General features: G+C 38.3%; 1 protein-coding gene across 1 annotated transcript in view; it reads left to right on the forward strand.

The window, feature by feature from the left end:
- Nucleotides 1-3861: 3861 nt before the first annotated feature.
- Nucleotides 3862-25297, forward strand: part of FSHR (follicle stimulating hormone receptor) — a 164149-nt gene continuing 142713 nt past the window's right edge. Inside the window, exon 1 of the mRNA XM_036069209.2 lies at nt 3862-4071. Within this exon, the coding sequence (XP_035925102.1) occupies nt 3920-4071 (152 nt within the window). The 5' untranslated portion in view covers nt 3862-3919. The remainder of the gene's footprint in view (nt 4072-25297) is intronic.

Below are 25297 nucleotides of genomic sequence, written 5' to 3' on the forward strand. Positions count from 1 at the left end.
TGCAACTCAGTCTATGAGACAAATACATCCTTGATAGCAAACCACATGGGGACAACCTAAGTTAGAAATAACATTTCTCACTAAAACTTACTCATTACTAAATTATGGATTACTTATAAGCATAGATGCCAAAATCCTAAATGCAACATTGGGTAATCAAATCAGTGTATAAAATGACAATTAATCATAACCAAGTTTGTTATTCCTAAGAATATGAGTAGTTTAAGTATAAAATTATCATAAGTCAACAAATTAATACATTGGGAGGGGAAACAAATGGAGAGAAAGGCATTCAACAATATTGATCTCCATTAATACTAAGAAAGAAACTCTTAGAAAACTTTTCTAAGATCTTTAACATGATATCTATCCTGGTATGCACCAAAAGTCTATAACAAAAATTATCTGAGTAGTGAAAAATAAGAAAATATTTTCTTTAAAAGCAGGAACATGACAATAATGCTCACCATAAACTTCTAATCATCATTGCCCTCGGTATCCTAACCAGAAAAGAAAAAGAAGGAAAGAAAAAAAAGAGAGATGGAGAGGAAAAGGAACAGAGAAGGAAGGAGGGAGAAGAAAGGGGAGGGAAGGAGAGAGAGAAAGAAAAATAGGGAGGAAGGAAGGAAGGACTTAAGAAGAAATAGACTCATATGTACATATTACATACATAATACACATATTACATATATGTGATTGTTTAGATGTGAATGATATTCTATATAGAAATGTAGTAAGGCAATTATGTATAAGATAAATTTTATAAGGTGAATATCCTAAAATCAATTGCATTTTTACCATGTGATAACCAACATAAAGTGTTATTTTAAATATTGATATTATTTACAATAGCAAAAAAATGTAACTGTTATCTAGAAATAAATTTAAGATATTAAGACCTTTATAGAGAAAGTATCAAACTTTATTGAGAGACATTAATGAAGGCCCTAGAAAGATGGTGATATACCACAATTAGGAATAGGAAGACTTAGTATCTTCAAGGTGACATTTTTTTCCTCAAAATTAATCTATACAATCAATGTAATTCCAAACAAAACTCTATCAAAGTTTTTTCAAGAAGTTTAAAAGCTGATTCTAAAATTCATATGGAATAACCAAGGTCCAAAATAGGCAAGATACTACTATAAGAAATAAGAGAAAGGTATTTTCTTATAATATATCCTATATCAAGACTTATCAAGACTTAAGTTTCAAGTAATTAAGGATAGCACTGGTGGCAGATAAAAAGGACAATGGATGATAAAAGAGCTTAAACAAAAACCCATGCAAAATAGTTACTGAAATAAGAGAAAAATATTTTTGCAGATGAGGGAGGAAAGGGTCTATTCAATAAATGGTTCTGAGATAATTGTTCACTCATGTGGATAAAAATCCTAAGTCACTGGATAACAATGAAATTGAGTTCCTGATTCACACTACATATAATAACCACTGTCAAACAGATTAAAGGCTTAAATGTGCAGGGCAAAACTATAAAATTTTTAGGAAAAAAAAAAGCAGAATATTTTCCTGATCTCAGGATAAAGATAGATCACATGAGAATGAAGACATAAGTTATAGCATATTTATACAATGGAATATTATATAGTAATGAAAATTAACTACAGCTACCTATAAAATAAATGGGTGGTTCCTAAAAATGCCAAGTTAGAACAAAACAGAGGATCATAGGGAAAGGAGGGAAAAATGAAACAAGACGAAATCAGAGGAGACAAACTGTAAGAGATTCTTAATCATAGGAAACAAACGAGGGTTGCCAAAGGAGAAGGGGGTGGGGGAGGAATGGGGTAACCGGTGATGGACATTAAGGAGGGCACGTGATGTAATGAGCACTGGGTATAAGACTGATGAATCACTGAACTCTACCTCTGAAACTAATAATACACTATATGTTAATTAACTGAGTTTAAATTTTAAAAAATAAATTAAAAAAGGAAAATAAAAAAATACCAAGTTAGTGTAAAATAGCAAGTAACAAAAGACTACTTAAAGACTGATAAGTTTTGTATAAAATCAGAAAACAAGCAAAATCATGCAATGTATTGTTTGGAGATGCACAGTTTAGTGATAAAATTTTTAAAAATTTTAAAACACAAAAATCACATTAGTGGTCACTTCTAGGCATAGGAACACCAGAGGAAATTGGAAGGAGCAACTAAGTAGATGCAGTGGCATTGGTTATGTCCCATTTCTTCAGGCCACAACTATTTATTTTGCTTAATAAGTTACATTTATTTTATTTATGTGCTGTAAGTTGTGAATATGATGTAGTTTTAAAATCAAAATCTCAATTTTAAAAAGATTTGTGCTCGTTATAGAAGGTCTAATTTAATTACAATTGGAGTTCTACAACTCTAAGTGGGGATTTGTGGGCAGGGGTATGGGTGGGAGTTTCAACTGGTGATGAGTTTTGGGGTTTTTTTTTTTAATCACTGGAGTTAGTCAAGCATAGGTAGGTAAATCCCTTTAAATTACTGTGAATATTTTAGAGTCAACTTGCAAGCATTAGTTGGCTGATTTCATTAAATCCCTTCCATGTCTGAAAGATTATTATTCTGTGGATCAACTGTTGAGTGAAATAATTTAACTATTCACGTTAACCAAAACCGGAACCATAGAGAGTCCATATAAATACTGCCCTGATCTTCTAGTACTGGAATGAGAATGAATCAGTAGCTCCCAGAGGAAGCTAGGGAATAGTTTCACCCTAAGAGTCACTTGCTTCTGTTTTCCCCTTAAAGATAATTTAATCCTTTCATTGTAAATCTTTATTCCTTGGTGAGGTAGGGGGAAGGAGGGAGGAGAGGGAAAAATACATACGTTTAGTATTTTCACCTAACTCAATTTTATGCAACTAATTATTTAAAGACAGTGTTGAAACTAATTTTAGCAAGTAATAAATTGGAGGCAGTATCTTAGGAAAATATTCTGCCTTCTAATCTTCATAGATTCTGGAGTTGGAAATAAAAGGCCACTTTCCTGGAAGTGTTACCAGATGTTTCCAGATCCCGCACCATCAAGAAGATTGAGAATGCCAAATCAAACTACCAGGACAGTCACCTAAAGGGGCCATTTAAAATTAACTTAAAAGCATAGATTGAATAAATTCATTCGTGCCAGTGTCCCAAAGGCAAATGCAATCTTCTGAGCCTGAAAATGATAGAAGCCAGAAAGGATCCACAACAGAGGGTAGAGTGTCCACTAAATCCACAGCGAAAACACAGTCCGTGCCTCAAATCACTCAGATAAGTCAATTATCTCTGTGGACACCCTCTCAGAGTTTCCTTCTCCCTGGGGAATATCTGCCCAGAACTCACTAGCCCACCCATCTGTCTTCTAAGCAACATCATTTTTGGTTATTAATTACAGCAAGAAAGAGGACTCATGACTACAATCCAGAGTTCTGGTTTTATACCAAGTGGGCTGGAGGAAGATGTTGATACCAAGACTGGAAACGAGTCTCCACCCCTCACTGAGTGACACTCTTATTGATGTTTCACACTGTAGGTCATGTCCTTTTGGAGGAAGTCAATCATAGCACTTTCTTGAAGAGAGAAGTGATCAGCAGGGACACTTCTAAGGTATAATTAATGTAAACTATTCCAGACATGCATCAAGGTTTTATTTCCTGTCTTCCTTGGGTCAGGGTGGAAGAAATCCAATAGAGAAGGATGAGGGAGTAGCTTATCTTGCCCCGGAAATCACTACTGACATGCAAGAATTTTGCTATTTGTCTGGAAGTAACCAAAAAAAAAAAAAAAAAAAAAAAAAAATCCCCTGCTGGGTCACATGACCCTGGCAGATCTCTTCTCATAAGGGCGCTGTGTGGAGCTTCTGAAATCTGTGGAGATTCTTCTCTGCAGATGCAGGAAGAAAGCAGGTGGATGGATGAATAAGTATGGCCTTGCTGCTGGTCACCTTGCTGGCATTCCTGAGCTCAGGCTCAGGGTGTCATCATCGGATCTGTCACTGCTCTCACAGGGTTTTCCTCTGCCAAGAGAGCAAGGTGACAGAGATTCCCTCCGACCTCCCCAGGAATGCCGTTGAACTGTGAGTATCAGAAGCAGCGGGAACAACGGAGGCGCTGGATTTGTGTGTTGTATGCTATTACTATTTTCACATTAGGCTGATAACTGTCGGGCTGAACTATTTCTGCCCTGACCAAAGGCTTGAGTAAAACAGACTCCCCCAGTCTAACATCCCTGCTTGCAGCTCTCCCAGGATCTTAGAGTTTGTCTCAGCAGCTGCCATAAAAGGGCAATGTGGAAAGCTCAATGCAAAGGCAAAAAGAAGATGTTTGAGTCTTTTCAACACATTTGCTCTTGGGTTCCATACTGTCTTTGGTGGAACTGGAAAAGTAAAACTAAGAAAAACTAGAAACTTTTTTTTTTTTAAGATTTTTTATTTTTTATTAGAGAGAGAGAGAGTACAAGCAAGGGGAGCGGCAGGGAGAGGGAGAGGGAGAAGCAGGCTCCCTGCTCAGCAGGGAGCCCGACGTGGGGCTCAATCCCAGGACCCTGCATGACCTGGGCCAAAGGCAGCCGCTTAACTGTGCCACCCAGGCGCCCTGAAAAACTAGAAACTTTAAAGACCTGGAATTAGAGGCAGAAAGACAGTTGTGATTTAAGTGGCATGTACAATGTGTCTCCTAAAGATGCTGAATTTCAAGAAGGCACGAGTCACTGTCACTTTGGAGGCACCAGCAAATAATTCCTGAACTGAGGTTCTGCTTCCTGGGGAAACAGGGAGTTGGAGGAGAGGGGAAGGGGTGTGAAGAATGGAAGAAAGAAAACGGGAGGCAGAGTGAGCAGGAAAAATATAGCATCATCTTTCCTACAGCTGGGAAAATGTGAGTCACAACTTCAGAATTTCACTGAACTATTTTTAATAAGAAGTTGATAGACTCTGAGAGTTGGACAAGATCTTTAGACATCATTTCACTCTCTCTCTTCATTTTACAAATGAGGAACCTGGGGTCCAGAGAGTCAAGAGGTTTGTCTGATCTCTTACAGTGAGTCAAGGCACAGCCAAAACGAGAAATCGGGTCTTTTGACTCATAGTCTACTGTTCTTTCCACCAAACCCTATTCGGACTGTCCAATTTCTACTTCCCCTCAGTATGAGCAAGTTGTTAGGCTCAGAAGGTGTAGATATAGTCCATGTATTTATTCCAAGGATTTTAAAGAGAAGCCACTATTCTGGAAGCCTGTTTCACTCTTGGCCCCATAAAGCTAAGGACAACCCTTCTTTGACCTCAGAGTACGGCCAACTTTTCCGTTCACGATTACCAAAGCTACACTCAAACATGGTGGTGCCTTTCAGATGGTCACTCGGAGACAAATGGTCGCACGCTTGGTTAGTTATGCTTGCTACTTTTCCCCTGGATATCTCAAGTCCTCAGTTCCTATCCAGAGGTGGCTGCAGTGGCAGAGAAAATAACTAGTCAGCTTTGTGTTTTGGCTACACTGCTTCCAATAACACAACTATTCCTGACTATGGGGAAGGATGTGCCTACGCACAGTCTGGTTTATTAGGTCATCACAAACACAGGAGAAGGTCAATGCACCTGAGCTCCTGTAAGAAGTCACTTGCTCCTGAGCAACTTTGAATAATTGCTTAACCCCTTCTGAACCTCAGGTTCCTGACTTCTAAAGTGGCTTTAATACAACCAGTGTGGTTGGATTATTTTTAACACTATAAGATATAGCTCCCTCACAAACATAGCCATTTCTACCTCTCTACTTCTTCCAATGTTTCTGGATGAGCCAAGCAGTGCCAACCAACTGCGAGAGCAGACAACCCCTAACAAGGTTTAATTTTAGGGTGATACTCATCCATCCTAAACTCCCTTCTGCACTAGGCCATCGACTTTCTGACATCTCTTTACCAGAAGAGAGATTTTTTCTTTTTTTCATTCTGCATAAAAAACATGAAGGAGGAAAGAAAAGAAGGGAAGAAGGGAGGAAAAAAAAGAAAATCCATTCCCAAACGTCAAACTTCAGGAAGTATGTGTGCATAGTGTGGGAGGAGCAGGAGTATGATTTTTTAAAAATAATTCATACTAAGATATAAATGACTAAAACATGTCTCTGCCCAAGAGCACTTTGCAACTGAGAAAGAGATTGTAGGAGAGCGTGTGTTTGTCACTCTTGACAAAGGCTAGCTCTGGGTGAACCCCTTCCTTAGGTGTATATACTAGAGGACAAAGTTGCATAAAACTAAGAAGGGGAAAGAAAATATTTGCCTGTTATTGGCATCCCCCCTCCCCAAAAACCACCCAGGAGTGAGTACAGTTGCTTGAGAGTTTAACTAATCTTGAGAAGATTCTTTTCTCTGCACACTCATTAATAGGGTGTGAGTTGGGCCATTCTAGAGTTCAGCTTTGCAATCTTCTGGGTGAGGTATATAGAGGAAAAGAAGATAAATGTTGCTCTAGTCGTTAGGTGTAAAAAAATTATTTGAGGATATTTTTGAGGTTAGTTTGTTCATCATCGAAGAGCAGATAAAATGCCAAGTGAACTAGAACTCAGATGTTGAGTTAGAATGCAAGAACAATTATTTTTATTTTTGTTTTTTAAAAGAATTGGATTGGGTTTATCTGGAACACTGGCAGAGGAAAGATGAAATGGCTTATTCAACTACATATTTCTAATTCACCTTGCAGTCTTCTGCATTTGGGTGTTGACTTTAATGATGATCACATCAGATGGAGGTGGACGGAATAGCCAGGCTTCAGGGAGTGCAACTGCTTAACCCGTCAACACATCACAGCTTCATTGTTAGTCAGATTCACCCAGGGGTAAACAACTGCTACATCTTACCATGTACAATTTATTCTATCATTCCATCTACCTTGCAGCACTTTCATTTTATATATATGTCAGCTATCACGAGAGATTTCTAATTCCCAACCATCTGCCCATGTTAATATTAACACCAAAGCAACAGGAAAGCACCATCAACAGGCAGGTACATTCCATTTACTGAAGGGCCCATACCATTTGCCTGAAGCTTTATACAAAATACTTTTATGAAAATTTCACAACAGAACTGCAAGTTTGGTATTGTTGCTCCGTTTTTCACATGAGACAAACCAAGGAGGCCAAAAGTTCGGCAGCTTGGATGCTGTCAGCCCTGTGGCTCCTAGATGGCACACCTGGAATCCAAACTTGAGCCTGGGTTCCTACCTCTTTTCTATGCTGTGTTTAATGAAAGCCTCTGACTCCTTTCATTTGTTCCTCTTCAAACAAAGATGTCCCTTAGAATTTGCCCAGAGGTCGGCAGTTTTTCAGTTAAGAGCCAGTAATAAATACTTTAGGCTTTATGGGCCATAAGTCTCTACTGCAAGTACTCAACTGTCACAGTTGTATGAAAGCTGCCATGGACAAAACGGAAATGAATAAACATGGCTGCGTTCCAACAAAAACTATTTTCACCACTGAAATTTGAATTTTATATCATGGTTGCATGTCACAAAATATTCTTTTCACTTTTTTTTTTTTTATCATGTAAAAAGTGAAAAATAGTCTTAGCTCATGAGCCACAGAAAAACAGAAGATAGGCCCCCTTTGACCCACAGGCTATCTCTTAACCCACTTCTGATTTAGACTATAGCTAAAAGCAGCTAAATCTTACTGGTTTAAGTGGGGTTGAGGCAGCCTGAAACAACATGGCACCACGGAGAAAGTACTGAACTCGGTGAGCTGGGGCAGGAACAGAGGGAATCCTAAGGCAATATTCACAGGCGGGCTTTTACTGTTTTTGACAAGTCAGAGATGGTATAGTATAGCCTTTAGAATCCAAGAGACTAAAGTCCGAACCCAGGCTATGATTGCTCTACCACATGGGCTCTTGGCTGTATAATGGAAACTGTAATGTTAGCCTTTCTCAAAGAGTTGCTGTAAGGACTGTATGGGACAATGATTATTTAACACCTAGGGCCATGCCTCTCAGGTGGCGGTGGTAATGCTTGTCGTTGCTGTGGTCATCTGTCAAACACTAGGAAAAAAACACCACAGAGGGCATTCATGATGACCAAATGGATCAAGAGGTATGAGAATGCTTTCAACAACTGATATAGAGATCTTTGTAACTCTGAGATAGTTTATAATCGCCTACGTACTTGAGAATAATCTCCTCCTCCCGTGGCTGGAGCACTTACTCTCTGTGCACTTATTTTCTGAGTAAGAAAATGTGTTCTTTTAGGCTTTCAATATTTGCCAAGAACTCAGGGAAGTTTCATTCTGACCACAGAGGAGTTTTGATTTCTGACTTATCCTAGAAACTCAATTTCAATTGGAGACAGTGAATCTAGAAAGGACACTTTGATCCTGCTTTATTCTTCCTGGAGTTACAATTTCTAAGGAGAATGTGAACAGCCATTCAAAATCTTAAATTTTAGCTCTAAGTGACCGCACAGGTACAGCCATCTTTCTCTCCAGCAGGGTCAGATGACCACAATACTAAGAGGAGAAAAGGGACCTCTGGTGGTCCCTGTTGACTCAGGGAGATCTGCACTGAGATTTTATTATAGGCATGTGTTGACCCCTCTGTTCATATCAAGTTCCTGTATCTCATTGCAATCTCAAATGACCCGCCCTTACTTTTAATTATCTAATTATATATTTTTTTGTTTTAATTTCTCCCTTTGCCTTTTATTCCTTGTTTTGCTGCTTTGGTTTAGATCACTCACCTTATTCCAGAATCACAGATCATTGTTTAGCTAGGAGCTACTTTAGTCTTTCCTTAGTTCTGAGGGATGTATCAGCACTGTGGGCCAAAAGGGAAGACTTTTACTGTGCCAATTAAGTTCTGTGATCTTCAAAAGGGAAATGGAGCTTTAGATGTTTGTAAACAAGTTTAATTGTGCATTTTTTTTCCTCTGAAAGCATATTCTGGGATTAATATTCTGCAGAACACACTCTAAGAAAGGCTACTCCAAAGGCTGGTCTATCCAACACCAGCCACCAGAATGAATCCTTTGTCAAGTCTGAACTGCAACCTAGACCTCCTGACTCCCAATTCAGTGCTCAGTATCAGCTGCAGGCAAATCTTGGGCTGGGTTTTCAGGGCTTTATGCCTGAGAAGCTGCTGTTTAAGAATGTAGTGTTTCTCATAAAGAAGATGGTTGCGAAGACTATAGCCACGTGGAAACTAGGTGTTACTTATACTGAGGTGAAGAAAGGAAACATAAAACAATGGATTACAAGACTAGTAAAAACCCCTCCTGTCTTCTGGATTTGTTGAGTATCGATGGCTCACTTTCTTGATTCCCCATATCCAATCAGTTTTATATACTCCCTTCATATTGCTACTACCAGTAATTCTTTTTTTTAAAGATTTATTTTATTTATTTGAGAAAGAGAGCGTGCACATGCAAGTGGGGGAAGGGGCAGAGGGAGAAGGAGGGAGAGAATCTCAAGCAGACTCCCCGCTGAGTGTGGGGCCCAACAGGGGGCTTGATCTCACAACCCTGAGATCATGACCTGAGCAGAAATCAAGAATCAGAAGCTCAAACGACTGAACCACCGAGGTACCCCATCAGTAATTCTTTCTTTATTGCCATCATAGGTTTGGGCCCTGAATATCTAAAGCCAGGATTGTATAATTATGTCCTACCTTATCTCCTTTCAATCAATTGATCTCTCTCTTCTCCAAACCAGCCTGCACACTGTCATTGAATTTTTCTCCATAAAATACCATTGCCACCAAGTTATGATCCCCCATTCAAAAATCACTCAGTGGCTCATTTTTCTGACTGCCTATCCCTGCCCTCCAACAGGAGCCGTCCACTCTGCAAGGCTGAGGAAGACTCACTCTTAAGCTCAGTTTGTGTATTTCTGCCTCCCTGTGTCTTCATGTTCTGCCTCCTGTTTATACTATCCTCAGTTTCTTCTTTCTTGCCTCTTGAAATCCTACCTACTTATCATCATCTTGCTCCAAGGTTGCCTCCTTGATGAAGTCTTCCCTGATCACTTCATCTTTATTTAATCTGAATGCTAGTACAGTTCATTTCACACTTAATTTCTTACTTTGTCCTTATTTTTTCATGTGTGTCCTATTTCCTCCACTGTAGTGAAAATTTCTCTTGTATTCTTTATGGTGCCTGGTTCGACGCAATGTATGTTCTGGGCCCTCAATTACATGTAGAACAAATGATACAATAAATCAGGGGGAATTACATCTGTTTATTTGCTCCATTCCTCAGTACTAAGGAAAAGATTCTTATAAAAGATGATTATTGCCCTCCCTGCAGTGAACTACTATAGGATTTGATAGTTTTCTTATTTTCCTTGCCTTTTTTATGTGTTTCTTTTAAGAAAATGCCTGTATATCATTCTAGAATCAATTAATTTATTCAGAAAAATACAAAGATCAGAAACAAATCTCCTAAGTTAAAAAGTTGAACATTCTGAATTCTAAGCACGTCACTCAATTCTCCTGACATAAGTAATAATACTTGCCTCTCTATACCTAACAAGAATATTGAAAAGATAAATGACATTGCCTAAACAAAATCACTTTAAGCCAGGCAGAAATGTTCAAAGAAATATAATTTTTGCCAATTAAGGTCAGATTCCAAACCCTGAATGTGAGGTTTCCTGTGTTCCCCAGATGTGCTTTGATTACTGTAGTTCTATCTGGATATCAAACCAAACATCCCACTGTGAAGATTACCCCTGGTGCCCATATCCACAGACTCCTACTGTCTTGTTTAGATATTTCTTTGAAAGAAACAAACAGCACAGTTTTCATGCTAATGAATACATAATCCTTTCTCTCAAAACAAAACCTTGCACCTACTTTAGTGAGAAACGGTATATGTATGTCCAACATGTGGAATTTAATTGGGCTGGGGGTAAGGGAGGTTTATATTCCCTGTGGAGGAATCAGAAAAATGACTAAAGGGAGAGCTATATAATGCGGTACCTTGAAAGGGAAAAAGTCGAAATTATATTGCAGGGAAAGAATCCTTTAAAATACAAGATGAACTCTACCCTGAGAATTGGCTGAGCGCTATAATTTACAGAGTCATTATCAGCAATTGAAGAGTAGGGGTTTGAGACAGCAAAATTCCACTAGCTTGGTGATAATAAAATCCCTTGTTTACCCTAAAGGTGAGAGCTGTCCTTCCTCACCCAAGTCCTCTACCAAAGAAGCCTAAGCTTCAGAAGCAAGACATGTTGGCAATAAATGGGAAATTCATTTAACTTTTGATTATCCCTCCCCACAGCCATTAATTGGATTATCTAGTCACTATGGTCGATTGGACTATACTTTTTTTTAAGCTGTTAGATTTAGACTCTCCAATTTAGCTTTGTTTAGACTAGACTCTAGTTTATATACCCCACAAGGTCAGCTAGGAAAGAGAGTAATTATTTTTAATTGCTTAGGATCTGATTATAATGAGATCTGAATGTTTGTTCTTAATCTGACTTCCCCTGAAATATCTCAGAGCATGTGTTGTGTCTTCGACCTGAACATGTCATTACCTTGTTCTTTCCTACAGGATATGCCAACTGATCTAAAAAACTTCAAGTGATGTGCAAAAAAAAAAAAAGAATAAAGTAACCAAACCCTGGCCATAGCCTTGAACTCAATGATATTTTTAGCCTTAGGAGTAGCTTGAGTCCACTCTTTCATCACTTCTCCCAGACCTTTTCGGCAAGAGCTAACACTGAGCTTTCACAGAATGCTATGTTAGAAATAGTGGAAAATAGTATGAGCCAATTTCTGTATCCCCCTAATGCCAAGCTTGATGAAAACCTCTAAAAAATAGGAACCCAAAAAGCTCAGCTAAGTTTAAGTGACACAGAGAGATCAATTAATAGAGGGCATCAGAAAGAAAATTCATCAGTACATTGGTGGAAACTTGAAGTAAAATAATGCCAAAGTTTCATTCAATTCTAAAATGCTTCGATGTGACAAACATCTTCAGGCACCAATCTTCTCAAAGCCAATAAGCTTTTTCTAGGTCTCAGAGTCCAGCAGGTATGTAATTCCTCAACTCCTGTGATTTCAGTTGTGGGATTTTGGGGGGCGGGGGTAGGAGTTGAGGAGGGTTCCTTTAGGCTCAGCAGACAGTTTTGTTTTGAAATACAGCATGGAAAACCTCACACAGATACCCCTCTCTCTTGTTATTTTCAATTTGCAAAGGGGTTTTAAGCAAAGATTTGTGGGAGATCCCATCTCCAGCAATGACTATAACTCAATAGATGAGGGCTGATGGGAGGCCACGGAACATTTCATCCACAGTCCTCCCAGAAGAAGAAGGGCATGAAAAAGAAAGGCCCCTCTTAAGAAAGGGCCACAGCCTGGAACACTAGATTTTTCAGGAGTGGCTCCAGTTTAAAATGTTCTGTCCCTTCTGATAAAGTTTACTAAATTCTGGTTCAGGTGATGGATCACACCCCTGGAAGACAGGCTTGCCTCTACTTGCGTGTTCCTTACTATCTCACAGTAACAGTTTCTAAACTGGTTTCTGTGCCTTCCATCATCTGCCCTCCCAGCTCCTGGCTCTGAGCTCTTGCTCTCATTGAATTCCCCTGTGGGCTCTAATATCCAGAGCTAGGACAAAAGTCCCAAGTCCTAAGTTGGACATTAGGGTCTTCCATGTTTTGGCCTCAGATTAGCTCTCCTGTCCTCTCTTTCATCTTCCATGCCCTTAACTCTTTCCTTCATACACTACTTTCTATTCCCAGATAGGTCTTCTATTCTCCTACCCAATACTATTATCTTCTCCAACCTCAAGTATGTTACTTCAGTATTATTCAGTTTTTGAGACCAAAGTAAAGATGCTCATTTTTCATGGTTTTCTTTCAACAGCAAATATTTGATTATATTTGTACAAGGCACTGTATTAGGCTCTCAGGGAAAAAAAGGAATCAACAGGGGAGCTGTTCAAAGAGAAGAACATCAGAGAAATAATGACAATACTGTTTTTCCTCACTTTTACCCACAAAAGTCAAAATCCCTGCTGGGAACCCAGAATAGTCATTGTCAAACTCGATCATTTGACAATTACTTGCAAGTTGCAATCTGAAATCACAGGTTGTGTGAACTGGAAGAAATGGATGCCCAGGAAAATCCAATGAGAAGATGCTTGATTGCTTCGTGCCAGAGGCAAGTGGGTGAGAAGCTGGGCATCGGCCTGTCCCATCTAGATTTGCCCTTCTGACCACCTAGGGTTGATTTCAGGAGTTAGGCAGGGCCACTTCCACAGCAGTCTAATCTTTAAAAGGTCAGAAAATCCTAGCTTTATTTTTCAAGGACAACTCGGACCTCAAATGGAAGAGAATGGCAAACGAACACCAGCAAATGTATGGTAAAGTTTAATTGACTGATGTCCAAATATTTAAATGCGACTAGAAGTTTTCAAATTGTGAAAATGCAAGGGACCGTATCCTGTGAATTGAGATAGAAGAAAATAATACAGAAGGTGGAAAATGACACCAAAAGGGAAAACTTAGTCTGCACTGTTTTCTTTGCCAACTTTATAATTTTCCCCAAAGCGCCTGCGTTCACGAATGCTATTATGTGGATACCAGGAGAGAGTAGGTTAAAGGAGTATATGAATCAACAGACTGTGTATGCCAGTTTCCCCCCGAGAAGCTGAGTGTCGTCTCTGAAATATGGTAATCATATAGACTTAGTCCCGACAAAGCCCTGATGTCTCTTCTGAAAATGACACAACTTAAACATTTCAACTTTGGCAAAAGGGGGACGCTAAGAAGGAATTCTTCGATGCTTCTGAACTTGTAAGCAATTTTCTTTTTGTGTAAATTTCAAGCTGTTTTGCATGCCTATGTTAGCTTTAGAATTGAAAAACAAAGTGAATGAAAAAGAATGATCACGCCATCCTCAGGTTAACTCCTGAGCAAGTATCGAGAGTCGGTCCAAACCCCTGCCACTGCCATACACCCACCAAAGCTAATCTCTGGTCAAGGCAGGAACAAAAGAAACCTTCATTTAATTGGTGTTTGCTTTGTGAGCAAGCTGTGTAGAATTTCTCTAAGCAAATATATTGGAGGTGGGGGAGAAACTGTGGAAAATGCAACAAGAAACACATTTTTAATTTCGAAAACAAACTGAAAAGGCAATGAAAGCAAATATGACAAAATGGTGAACAGCAAAGAGGTCATCTGAAATTCCACATACAGTAGCAAAATTGCTTATCAGGACCCTGATTGTGAAAATCTGTTGAGCTCCTTCAGTAAGAACATACAGTCTTGGAATGGCATCTGATTCCTCCAAACATATACTAGAGACAAGAGGAAAAAGAACAAACAGATATGATAGCCAGATAGGAAAATTACAAAGTAGCTCTGGAGAATATTACAAAGTAGCTCTGGAAGCAGAGCTCTCCAGTAAGATTCCAGGGGAAGAGCAAAAGCAGAAAAGGAAGCAAGGAAGGACAGAAGGAAGGAGGGAAGGAGTAGGAAGAAGGGAGGGAGGGAGGAAGGAAGGAAGGGAAAGAAACAAACAAATGGCGGGCTATTAAGATAGGAAATCACTGAGTCAGCATCTAAATCTTGCCTCTGGGGTTAGTCAAATTCCCTGGATAAGATTTTCCCAAGCTTCTACCCGAAGGGTGAAGCCCTATGCCAGCATTCTGGTAGCTAAGGAAAAGGGCTAGGGCCTCAGCTGCCATCAGTATTCTCGGGTGTCCTCCAGTTCAGAAACTATCTATTCTACTCTCTTCTAAGAATAAACCTTTGCTGTTTTGCTCAGGGGGACAGAAGCACTTGCCTGACTGCTCCAAGTGGGAAGTATGGCTGCCTCTTCATCTTCCGACCAATCCTCCTTAGTTAGCCCCCTGACCCTATTTCCTCCCCAGTCCCACTTCCAGGGACACCAATGCCTCCAATTCCTGAGTGTTTTAGGGACTGTGCAGTGTGAAGCACATTGGTTTAGGATTCCATTTTCTAGAGTCTGCCAAGTCAGTACTTCTCAAACTTTAATGTGTAAGCAAATCAGAAGAATATATTGGGAAAATTCAGATTCTGGTTCAGTAAGGCTGCAGTAGGGCCTGAAAGTCTACATTTCTCACCAGCTCCCAGGAGGCTTTGTGGCTTTATAAAAAGCCTTTTAAAAAACGGCTTACTGTCTTCTCAGTGGGATTTCAAGAGGAAACGGACAGTTATTTAGTTATTTGTTTACTATGCCATCTCTTCTCAGGAATCTCCACTCATTATTCAACCCACTCAATCTGGCTCTCTTCCCATAGGAACCATTGAAAATTTTCTTGTCATAGGTACCAATAAACTTCTCTTTATTTTCTGTATGTTTTATACTGTGCTTACGTCATTTTTCAAATAAAAAATAAAAATTTGAATATAAGAGGAATGCCACACAATTCAGGTGCCAGATGTAATCAATGGCCACTCCCCTATCCACATGTTACATGCCTCTCAGGAACACTCAACACAGTTGACCATCCTCTTGCTTGAAACAGTTTTCTCTTTGAACTTCCAGCTTCTGTGACACCACACTAGCCTTCCTCCTACATCTCATGCCAGACCTGGATCTGTGCTGAGTTCTTTACTGCTGCCCCATCTTTAAATGTTGGAGTTCCCCAGACCTCATCTGGACACTCTTCTCCCATGCGCCTCTACTCTCTGCAGGGATATCATCCAGTCCGTGGCTTTAAATATCACTTCACCTACAATTAAAACCTCTTCATTAAGCACCAGGCAAGTAATATCCAGCTGAAACCTTGACATCTCCACTTAGATCTCTTACTGGCATCTCAAAACCAAACAAGTAGAAAATAGTACAATTAATCACTTTCCCTAAACCTCTCAGAATCTCCTCTCGCAAGCTTCATCATCTACAGAAATGCACCTATCCCCAGCCCCCACACACACCCAAATCCAATCTAACACCAAGTGCTAGAGACCTGACCCCTAAAATATAGCACAAATGTCTCCACTTCTTATCTTCCCTACTACCACTCCAGCTCAAACCACCACCGTCTCTCGCCTGGACTACTGCAAAAGTCCCTACCTCTTCTATCCCCTGGTTCCACTCAAAGCTACAATCCAGCCCTCACACAGCAGCTAGATAAAGTTTTAAAGCGTATGGCATATAATTACTTAGAATTGCACTTGGAATAAAATTTATTCAACCCGTGTTTCATGTTACTTCCTATGGCAGGCACTGTTCTAGGTGCAAGAGATCCAATGTTGAGTAAAACAAACAAAATCCCTTCCTTGCTGGAGCTTTCTATGCTTTGCCACGGCTACAAGGCACTCCATGATCTGACCTCTGCCTGTCTTTCCACAGGCATAGTGCATATCATGTCTCACTTGCTAATTACTAATCTTAGCTACCTTGGGCCCCTTTCTGCTCTTCCAATACACCAAGCTCTTTCCCACCTTAAGTCTTTTTTTCACTTGCATTTCATTGTCTATAATGTCTTTTTTTCCCCCTCATTGTCTTTCATCTGTCCAGTGTCTACCAAAATGCTACCTCCTTAGAGAGGTCTTCCTTGACCACTCTGCTATAGTAGCAATCTTCTAGCCTAGTACCCTTTTCTTTCATAAGGTTATGGCAATTTGAGTGTTTTTAGTTACATATTTTCACCCACTAGAAAGTAGAAGTAAAGTTTCATGATGGTAAGGATTCCAGCATGTAGAATAGTTCCTGGTACAGAGTAGATACTTAATACATACATGAATGAATCGGGGCACCTGGGTGGCTCAGTCGGTTAAGTGACTGACTCTTGATTTTGGCTCAGGTCATGATCTCAAGGTCCTGGGATGGAGCCCCATGTCTGGCTCCATGCTCAGCAGGGATTCTGCTTAAGATTCTCTCTCTCCCTCTCCCTCTGCCTCTGCCCCTCCCTGCTCAAGCTTGCACTGTCTCTCTCTCTCTCAAATAAATAAATCCTAAAACAAATAAATACATGAAGGAATAAATGAAAGTCCCTTCAAGCAAGTAAAAACTAGAAGGAAACACCAAATTTAACAAACATCTAGGAAGTCCTACTATCTCACCAAACAGTCTTGTACTATAGCTATTACTGTTCCCATTTTGGAAATAAATGTAATTGAAGAACTAACCCAAAGTTATTTAGCTTCTCAGTGTCAGAAATGAAATTAATATTCCTGATAAACCTAATTTAAAGATGCCCAGTCTTTGTACTAAACATGAAAAAAGACAAAGAGGCCCCCCGTGCTCAGAACTTCTAAAGCAAAACAATCTAAACTCTTCATCTAAGCTTATATATGTACAATTCTGGAGTTATCTATAATGTAAAACTTACATATTATCTTGTCTCTCAAATACAGTAAGCTCTCTGAGGGCCAGCATTCCATCCCTCTCCTGCAGCCATCCAAGGGTGGGTACTCAGTAACTACTCAATAGAGAGGACACACACAGAAGATGAATGAGCAAGGTCATGAATAAATAGGAGGACTGAAAGGTAAATGTCAATGGCCATTTCCAGTGATAAATCGCAAAATAACCAGAAGTTGTCTAATAATGTTCAAGAGCCCTTTGAGCAATTTGTGTATGCCTGTGAGAGAGATGATTGGTGGGGCTAACTCCCACTCTCTGTTGCCCCTTCCACATTTCCTATGAAGACAGTCCCTCAGAAATAATTAACTGTCAGCAGGTCAAGTAGGTCATCTCCTGTAGGTATAAAGGCTTAACAAAAGTGAATGCTATGTGGAAATGGAGTGCATGATGAAGGATTGGAGAGCTCTGTAAATATTCTCTAAACTGTCTTCACGCAATGAGAATGAACCTTGCTGATGATGTTACAAAATCTCCACAGAGTTAAAAAAAAAAAAAAAAAAGAAAAGAAAGAAAAATTCCTTAATGATCTTATATGACCTCACAGCCTCTTCTCTAAGATTTCTTCTAGATTTGAGAAACTGTACTTCTGTTGTCTCATCTTGGATGTGGTTTGAAGTCTGGGCCAACTTGCTCTAACTAGTCCACATCTTATGTAATATGATTTGAAAAGCACCAAGCCAGCTCAGTTCACCCAAAATATCTCCCCCGATAACTTGTCGCAATGCCACCATTAATAAAGTAATTCTGGGAGGCTTCAATATTTCCTTAATTTCTAAGACTCTGCAGTTGAAATATAAAATCCTCTTGGAAGAGAAATATCTTGGCTTTTGAAGGCTAGCCCTTTGCTCTAGCATTTTTCAAAATATATTCCTTTAGGAAATACATACTTTAGGAAACTCTGATTTAGTGAGATGTAGCTAACCAAGATTATGCTTTGGCAAATGGGCCTCCATATATACCCAGAGGAGCTGGAGAGTTGAGAAAGGTAGTATATACAACCCAATGTATGTGGTAGACACCAAAAACTAATTCCCTCTTTTTAAAATTCTGTCTGTCAAGTCTTCATCTGTGCAAATCTGCTTTGCTCTTCAAATCAGAGAATTTATTGCTACATGAACTTTAGAGAGCATACACTTCCTCTCTCCCCTTGTTTTAGGAATGAAAAATGAGGCCAAGCAAGATAAAATGACTTGCCTAAGGTCGTGTGGGTAATTAAAGGTATTGTCTAGCCTCTATTTCCAAAGCCAAAAACCCTAAACCCACAATTTACAAGTTTCTATGTCTGGCTTCCTGATAAAACATACCTCTCTACTCCCACAGAGAACAGACAATCCTCCACCACCCCCTCTGCCTCTCTTCACACCCAAGGGAACATCTTCCAGATATTATGAGCATTAGAATTGTACTGCTATTTTCCTTTTACCTTTGCCTGCTTTTGAAAAACACCATTATTAAGATAGAACACAAGCACATAAGTCATTCAAAGCATAAATTCCAGTGGTTTTTAGTATATTCACAGATATGTACAACCATCACCTGAGTCAATTTCAAAACATTTTTATTACCTCAAAGAAAATCCTTTATCCTTCAGCTATCACTCTCCTCCCTACCCTCTTCTACCCAGACTTGAACAACCACTAATCTACTTTCTGTCTCTAAATTTCTCTATTATGGACTTTTATATGGATGGAATTATATGAGGTCTTTGTGACCAGCTTCTTTCACTTAACATAATATTTTCATGATTCGGTCAAGTTACAATAGGTATTAATATTCCATTCTTGTTATGGCTGAAAAATATTCCCTTGTATAGATATATCACATTTTGTTTGACCATGTGTCTGTTGATGGACATTTGGATTATTCACCTTATGGCTATTATAAATAATGCTACTTTAAACATTTGTGTTTAAGTTCTTGTGTGGACATGCATTTTCATTTTTCTTGGTATATACCTAGAAATGGAATAGTTGAGTCATATGGTAACCTGATATTTAATACATTGGGGAACCACCAAACTGTTTTCCAAGGTGGCTGAGCCACTTTACATTCCCGTGTGTGAAGTGCCTATTTCTCCACATCCTCGTCAATCCTTATGTTACCTGACATTTTTTATTCTAGCCATCCTAGTGAGTAGGAAGTGATAGCTCATTGTGGTTTTGATTTGTATTTCTCTTATGAGCAGTAATGTTGCACATATTTTTATATGCTTATTGGCCATTTGTATCTCTTCTTTATTGAATATCTATTCAGCTTCTTTGCCCATTTTTTAATTGGGTTGTCTTTTTATTATTGAGTTGTGAGAGTTCCTTGTACATTCCAGAAACAAGTCCCTAATCAGATGTGTAAGTTGCATATTTGGCCCATTCAATGAATTGTCTTTTCACTTTCTTGATAGTGTCCTTTGAAGTACAAAGGTTTTAATTTTTATAAAATCCAGTATATATTTTTAAACCTTTGTTATCTGTGTTTTGGTGTCATATCCATATCCAAAAATCCCTTGCCAAATTCAGGGTCATAAAGATTTACTCCTATATTTTCTTCTGAGAGTTTTAGAGTATTAGCTCTCACATGCAGACCTTTGATCCATTTGGAATTAATTTTTGTATATGGTATTAGGTAATTGTCCAACTTCATTCTTTTGCAAGTAGATAACCAGTTGTCCCAGCACCATTTGTTGAAAAGACTACTCTTTCCTTATTGCATGGTCTTGGCACCTTTGCTGAAAATTAGCTGACCATAGAGGCATAGATTTATTTCCAGGTCCTCAGTTTTGTTCCATTGATCTGTATGTTTATCCTCGTGTAAGTACCACACTGTCTTTCTCAGTATTGCTTTCTAGTAAGTTTTGATATCAGGAAGTCTTTTTGCCGGACTGTTTGGTTTGTATTTCCTTATGAATTTTAGAATCAACATGTCAATTTCTACAAAGCAATGAGCTGATTCTGATAAGAGATTGTACTGAATCTATAACTCAGTTTGAGGATTATTGCCATCTTAATGATGTGAAGTCTTCTGATTCATAAACATGATGATTTTCCATTTTTTTTGATCTTCTATAATTTCTTTCAGTGATGTGTTATCGTTTTCAAGCTATACATTTTGTACTTCTTTTATTAAATTTACTGTTTTTTATTCTTTTTGATACTTCATTGAATGAAATTGTTTTAATATTATTTTCAGTTTGTTCATTACAAGTATATAAAAATACAACTGAATTTTATATATTGATCTTGTAACCTGTCACCTTACTTGAACTCATTTGTTAGTTCTAACAGGTTTTTCGTCGATTCTGTAGGATTTTTCTATATACAAGAACATGTCGTCTGTGAATGGAAATATTTTTCACTTCTTCCTTTCTACTCTGCATGTCTCTATTACTTTTTATTGCCTACTTACCCCACCTAGAATCTTCAATACAATTTAAAGTAGAGGTAGCAAGAGTACACATCCTTGTCTTGCTCCTGATCTTGGGGAAAAGCATCCAGTTTTTTACCATTAAGTATAATGTTAGCTATGGGTTTTTCACAGCTGCACTCTATTGTGTTGAGGAGCTTCCCTTCTATTCCTAGTTTGTTGAATATTTTTTATCAAAAAAAGCATGTTGGATTTTATCAAAACCTTTTTATGTATCAGTTGAAATATATCATTTTTCTTATCCTTTCCATATTATGTATGACATTATAACATTGGGATGTTAAACCAACTGTGCATCCTTGAGATAGACCCTACTTAATCATCGTGTATAATTCTTTTTACATGGATTTGGTTTGCTAGTATGTTCTTGAGGATTTTTACATCCATACTCCTTTGAGATACTGGTCTGTAGTTCTCTTGTGATGTCTGTCTGGTGTTGATATGAAGGTAATACCTCACTCGTAGAATGAGTTGGGAAATGTTCTCTTCAAATTTTTTAGTAGATTTTGTGAATAATTGGTATTAATCCTTCCTTAAGTATTTGATAGAACTCAGTAGTGAAGCCATCTGGGTATGGAATATTCTTTGGGGTTTTGTTTTTTTTTTAATTACTAACTCAATCTCTTTACTTCATATAGATCTGTTTGGATTTTCTATTTCCTATTGAGTCAGTTTCAGGAGTTACATCTTTCTAACAAATTTCTCAATTATTCTAAGTTACCTAATTTGTCGATGTACACTTATTCAAAGCATTCCTTATTATGACCATAAAGTCAATGGTAATGTCCCTTCTTTCATTTCTGATTGTAGTAATTTGAGTGTCCTCTCTTTATTTCTTGGTCATTCTAACTGAAGTTTGCCCATTTTCTAAAATCTTTTCAAAGAATCAGCTTTAGGTTTCATTTTTTTCTATTCTCCCTTTCATTAATTTCTGCTGTACTCTTTATTATTTTCTTGCTTCTCACTTTAGGTTTAGGTTGCTCTTCTTTTTCCATTGTCTTGAGGTGGAAGGTTACTGATTTAATGTCTTTTTTTAATATAGGCATTTACAGCTATAAATTTCCCTAGAAGCATTGTCTTAGCTACATCTCACAAGTATTACTATCCTATGTCTTGATTTTCATTCACCTCAAAGTATTTTGTTTCTCTTTTTACTTATGATACATTGGTTATTTAGTAATACATTCTTCAATTTTGGCATATTTGTGAGTTCCCATTTTTTTTCCTGCTATTGATTTCATATTTCATTCCACTGTGGTTGGACAACATACTTTATTTCTAACTTATCAAATTTATTGAGGATGTTTTATATGGCCTAGCATATGATCTACCCTGGAGAATGTTCTATATGCTCTGGAGAAGAATCTGTACCTGTTGTTGTTGAGTGTTCTGTACATGTCTGTTAGATCTAATTTTTAATAGTGCTGTTCAAGTGTCCTATACAGTTCTTGACCTGTCTAGTTGTTCTATCCATTATTGAGAGTAGGGTGTTGAAGTCTTCAACTATTATTATTGAATCTTCTATTTCTCCCTTAATTTCTGTCAGTTTTCATTTCATGTATTTTGGTGCCATGTTATTAAGTTTATATATGTTTATAATTGTTACATCTTCCTGATAATTGGAACTGTTATCCTCATAAAATATCCCTCTTTAGGTCTACTAACATTTTTTGTTTGTTTTCAATGTCTCTTACCTGATATTAGGATAGCCACTCCAGCTTTCCTTTGGCTGCTCTTTAAAAGACGTATCTTTTCCAGTATTTTTACTTTCAATTTATTTTTGTCCTTGAATGTAATCTGTTCCCTTTAGAATATATAGTTAGATCGTGTTTTTTATATCCAATTTGACAATCTCTGTCTTGTAATTAGGTTGTTTAATTCATTCATTTAATATTATTGATATAGTTGGATTTATATCTGTCATTTGACATTTTGTTTTCTATATGTCTTTTTTGTTCCTCTATTCATCCTTTACAACTGTCTTTCATATTAAGTGGATCTTTTCTAAGGAGCCTATTAATTTCTCTAATGATCTCTTTCACTATGTTTTTGAGATTTTTTAAAAGCAGTTGCTCTAAGGTTTACCTTATATCCCTTATCAGAATCAGCTTTGAGTTTATGTTAGATCGATTCCAGAGTAAGAGGAAGAATGAGAGAGATAATGTTACACCTATAAAGCTCTATTCTTATCAGCTAAAAGAAAAAAAGAAAAAATATATGCATTTATGGAATCTTTTATAATTACATAATTACCTTTATTAGTGCTTTGTTTGTGTGGATTTGATTTACCATCTAGGGCCACTTGCTTCAGCCTGGATCAATTCCTTTAGTTTTTCTTGTAAGGCAGGTCTGCTACCAACAAATTCTCTCAGTTTTTACTTATCTTGGAAAATATTTTGCCTTCATTTTTGCAAGATAGCTTTTCTAGATATAGTACTCTTGGTTGACAGGTTTTCTTCCTCTGAGCACTTTAAATGTGTTATTCCACAATCCCAGGCCTCCATGAGGAGTGAGCTGCTAGTTTTATTGAGGTTCTGTTGCAAGTAATGTCACTTTTTCTTTTGTTTTCAAGATTTTTCTCATTTTCTTTGACTTTAAGCATTTTTACTGTAATGTATCTGTTTATGGGTCTCTGTGCATATATCCTACTGGAGTTTATGGGACTTACTAACTGTATAGGATATTGGTTTTCAAAATATTTGGGAAGTTCTCGCCCATTATTTCTTTTTCTCTCTCATCTTCTGTACTCTCATTACACACATATTGGTGTCCCTTCTTTGGGCTCATATTTCTCTAAGGCTCTTTTCATTTTTCTTCATTCTTCTTTCTCTCTGTTCTTTGGTTTGAATAATCTCTATTGATCAATTTTTTCTAATTCTTCTGCAGATTTAAATCTACTGTGGAGACCCCCAAATTTTTTAAAAAACATTCAACAGTACTGTTGAACTCTAAAATTCATATATTTTTAAATAGTTTCTCTTTATTAATATTCTCAATTTGATGCAATATTGTCATTGTACTTTATTGCTTTAATCATGCTTTCTCTTACTTTTTTGAACATATTTATAAGAATCATATAAATGACTTTGAAATCTTTTTCTGTTAAATTTGGCATTTTGTTACTCTCAGAGTTAATTTCTGTTGCTTGCCTTATTTTCCAGCAAATGGGTCATACTTCCCTGTTTCTTTGTATGCCTCATAATTTGAGGCTGGAAATTTGATACTTTAGAAAAGATATTGTAGCATTCTGGGTACTGATTCTCCCTCCATGGCTTGCTATTTGTTTGTCTATTTAGTGACTGCCCGGGTTATTTTAGTCAAAGACTCTAGTGTTGTCAGGGAGGCACAGCTCTGCATATACCCACAGTCACCCTGGGAGGAAAGTGGTACTGGGAGGGCTCTCTTTCACTTTTCCCTGAACACACCAAGATGTTAATCTGTACTACTTGCAAGCAGACAATGTGATGCTTTTCAACAATTCCCTGGAGACCTAAGTTTCTTTACAGACTAATCAAATTGTGGCTCCTTCAAAGAAATCATTTCTGAGGTCAGTGTTTGATATTTGTTCTGACCCTGAGAGGGCTTCTTCCAGCTGTCTTATTTTCCTAGTTCTTTCCTGCAAACTAGCCAGCCTGCATTGGATACTTATTAGACCCATGAATCTCCCAATTGCCTTTTACCACGTCTCTACTGGTTTTGAGAATGCCCTTAGGCTTAAACTTCTCCATGCTCCGTTGCAAATGAAGTCCGTTCCTTTGGGAAGAGAATACTAGATATCTGTTTTGTAGTCTGCTTTCCCCCTACCTCCCTAGACAAAAATCTCAGTCACGACACTGGAACCAGGAGTGGATTCAATGGCAACTTCTCTCTGAGATCCTCCTTCTAGGAGTTAAGCACTTGGTGGAAGATAGGGTAGCCACCTAAGATCCTCTCAGTTTGATTCTTCTGCCATGGAACCACCACTTCATGTGCACAGGCAAGAGCTACTGGGGCCCCAGGATTCTCAGCAGGCTACACCCAAGACAGAGCCTCTGACGCACAAGTGTGGCTTGACAAGAAGATAAAAGCCCCACTTCCTAACTGCATTTGCCCAGGACATAGCCTCAGCAACAGGCACCTGGGGACAGAATAAGATGTGCTGAAGTCCTGCTCCTCTGGGCAAGAGGGTCTTCCAGCTAGAGCTGGAAGGAGAAGGAACCCATGTTCTCGGCTGCAACAGTCTGGAGTAGTCTCTACCTTTCTGAGATGGGAGAGAAGAGGAGAGAGAAGCAATGATTTTGTTTTAAATGCTACAGACTCTTGCCTTTCTCATAGGTTTTCTTAAATACATGTTTCCTTCTTTGCTCTTTGCCCTTAGGAGCATTTCCAAAGGCGCTGAACAGTTTTCGTTGTTGTTGTTTCCTTTGTTTTTATTATTTTCACCAGTTTCACTACAGAGCAGGTCAGCATAGCTCCTCACACTGTCATGCTCAAAGTCCATCTCACCACTATGTTCTTGACCAGGCAAAACAGAGGGGGAGTGGGTTGTCGAAGAAAGCAAGAAAGCAGTCTGGTACCCA

Source organism: Halichoerus grypus, chromosome 10 (genome assembly GCF_964656455.1).
Source record: "Halichoerus grypus chromosome 10, mHalGry1.hap1.1, whole genome shotgun sequence".
NCBI lineage: Eukaryota > Metazoa > Chordata > Mammalia > Carnivora > Phocidae > Halichoerus > Halichoerus grypus.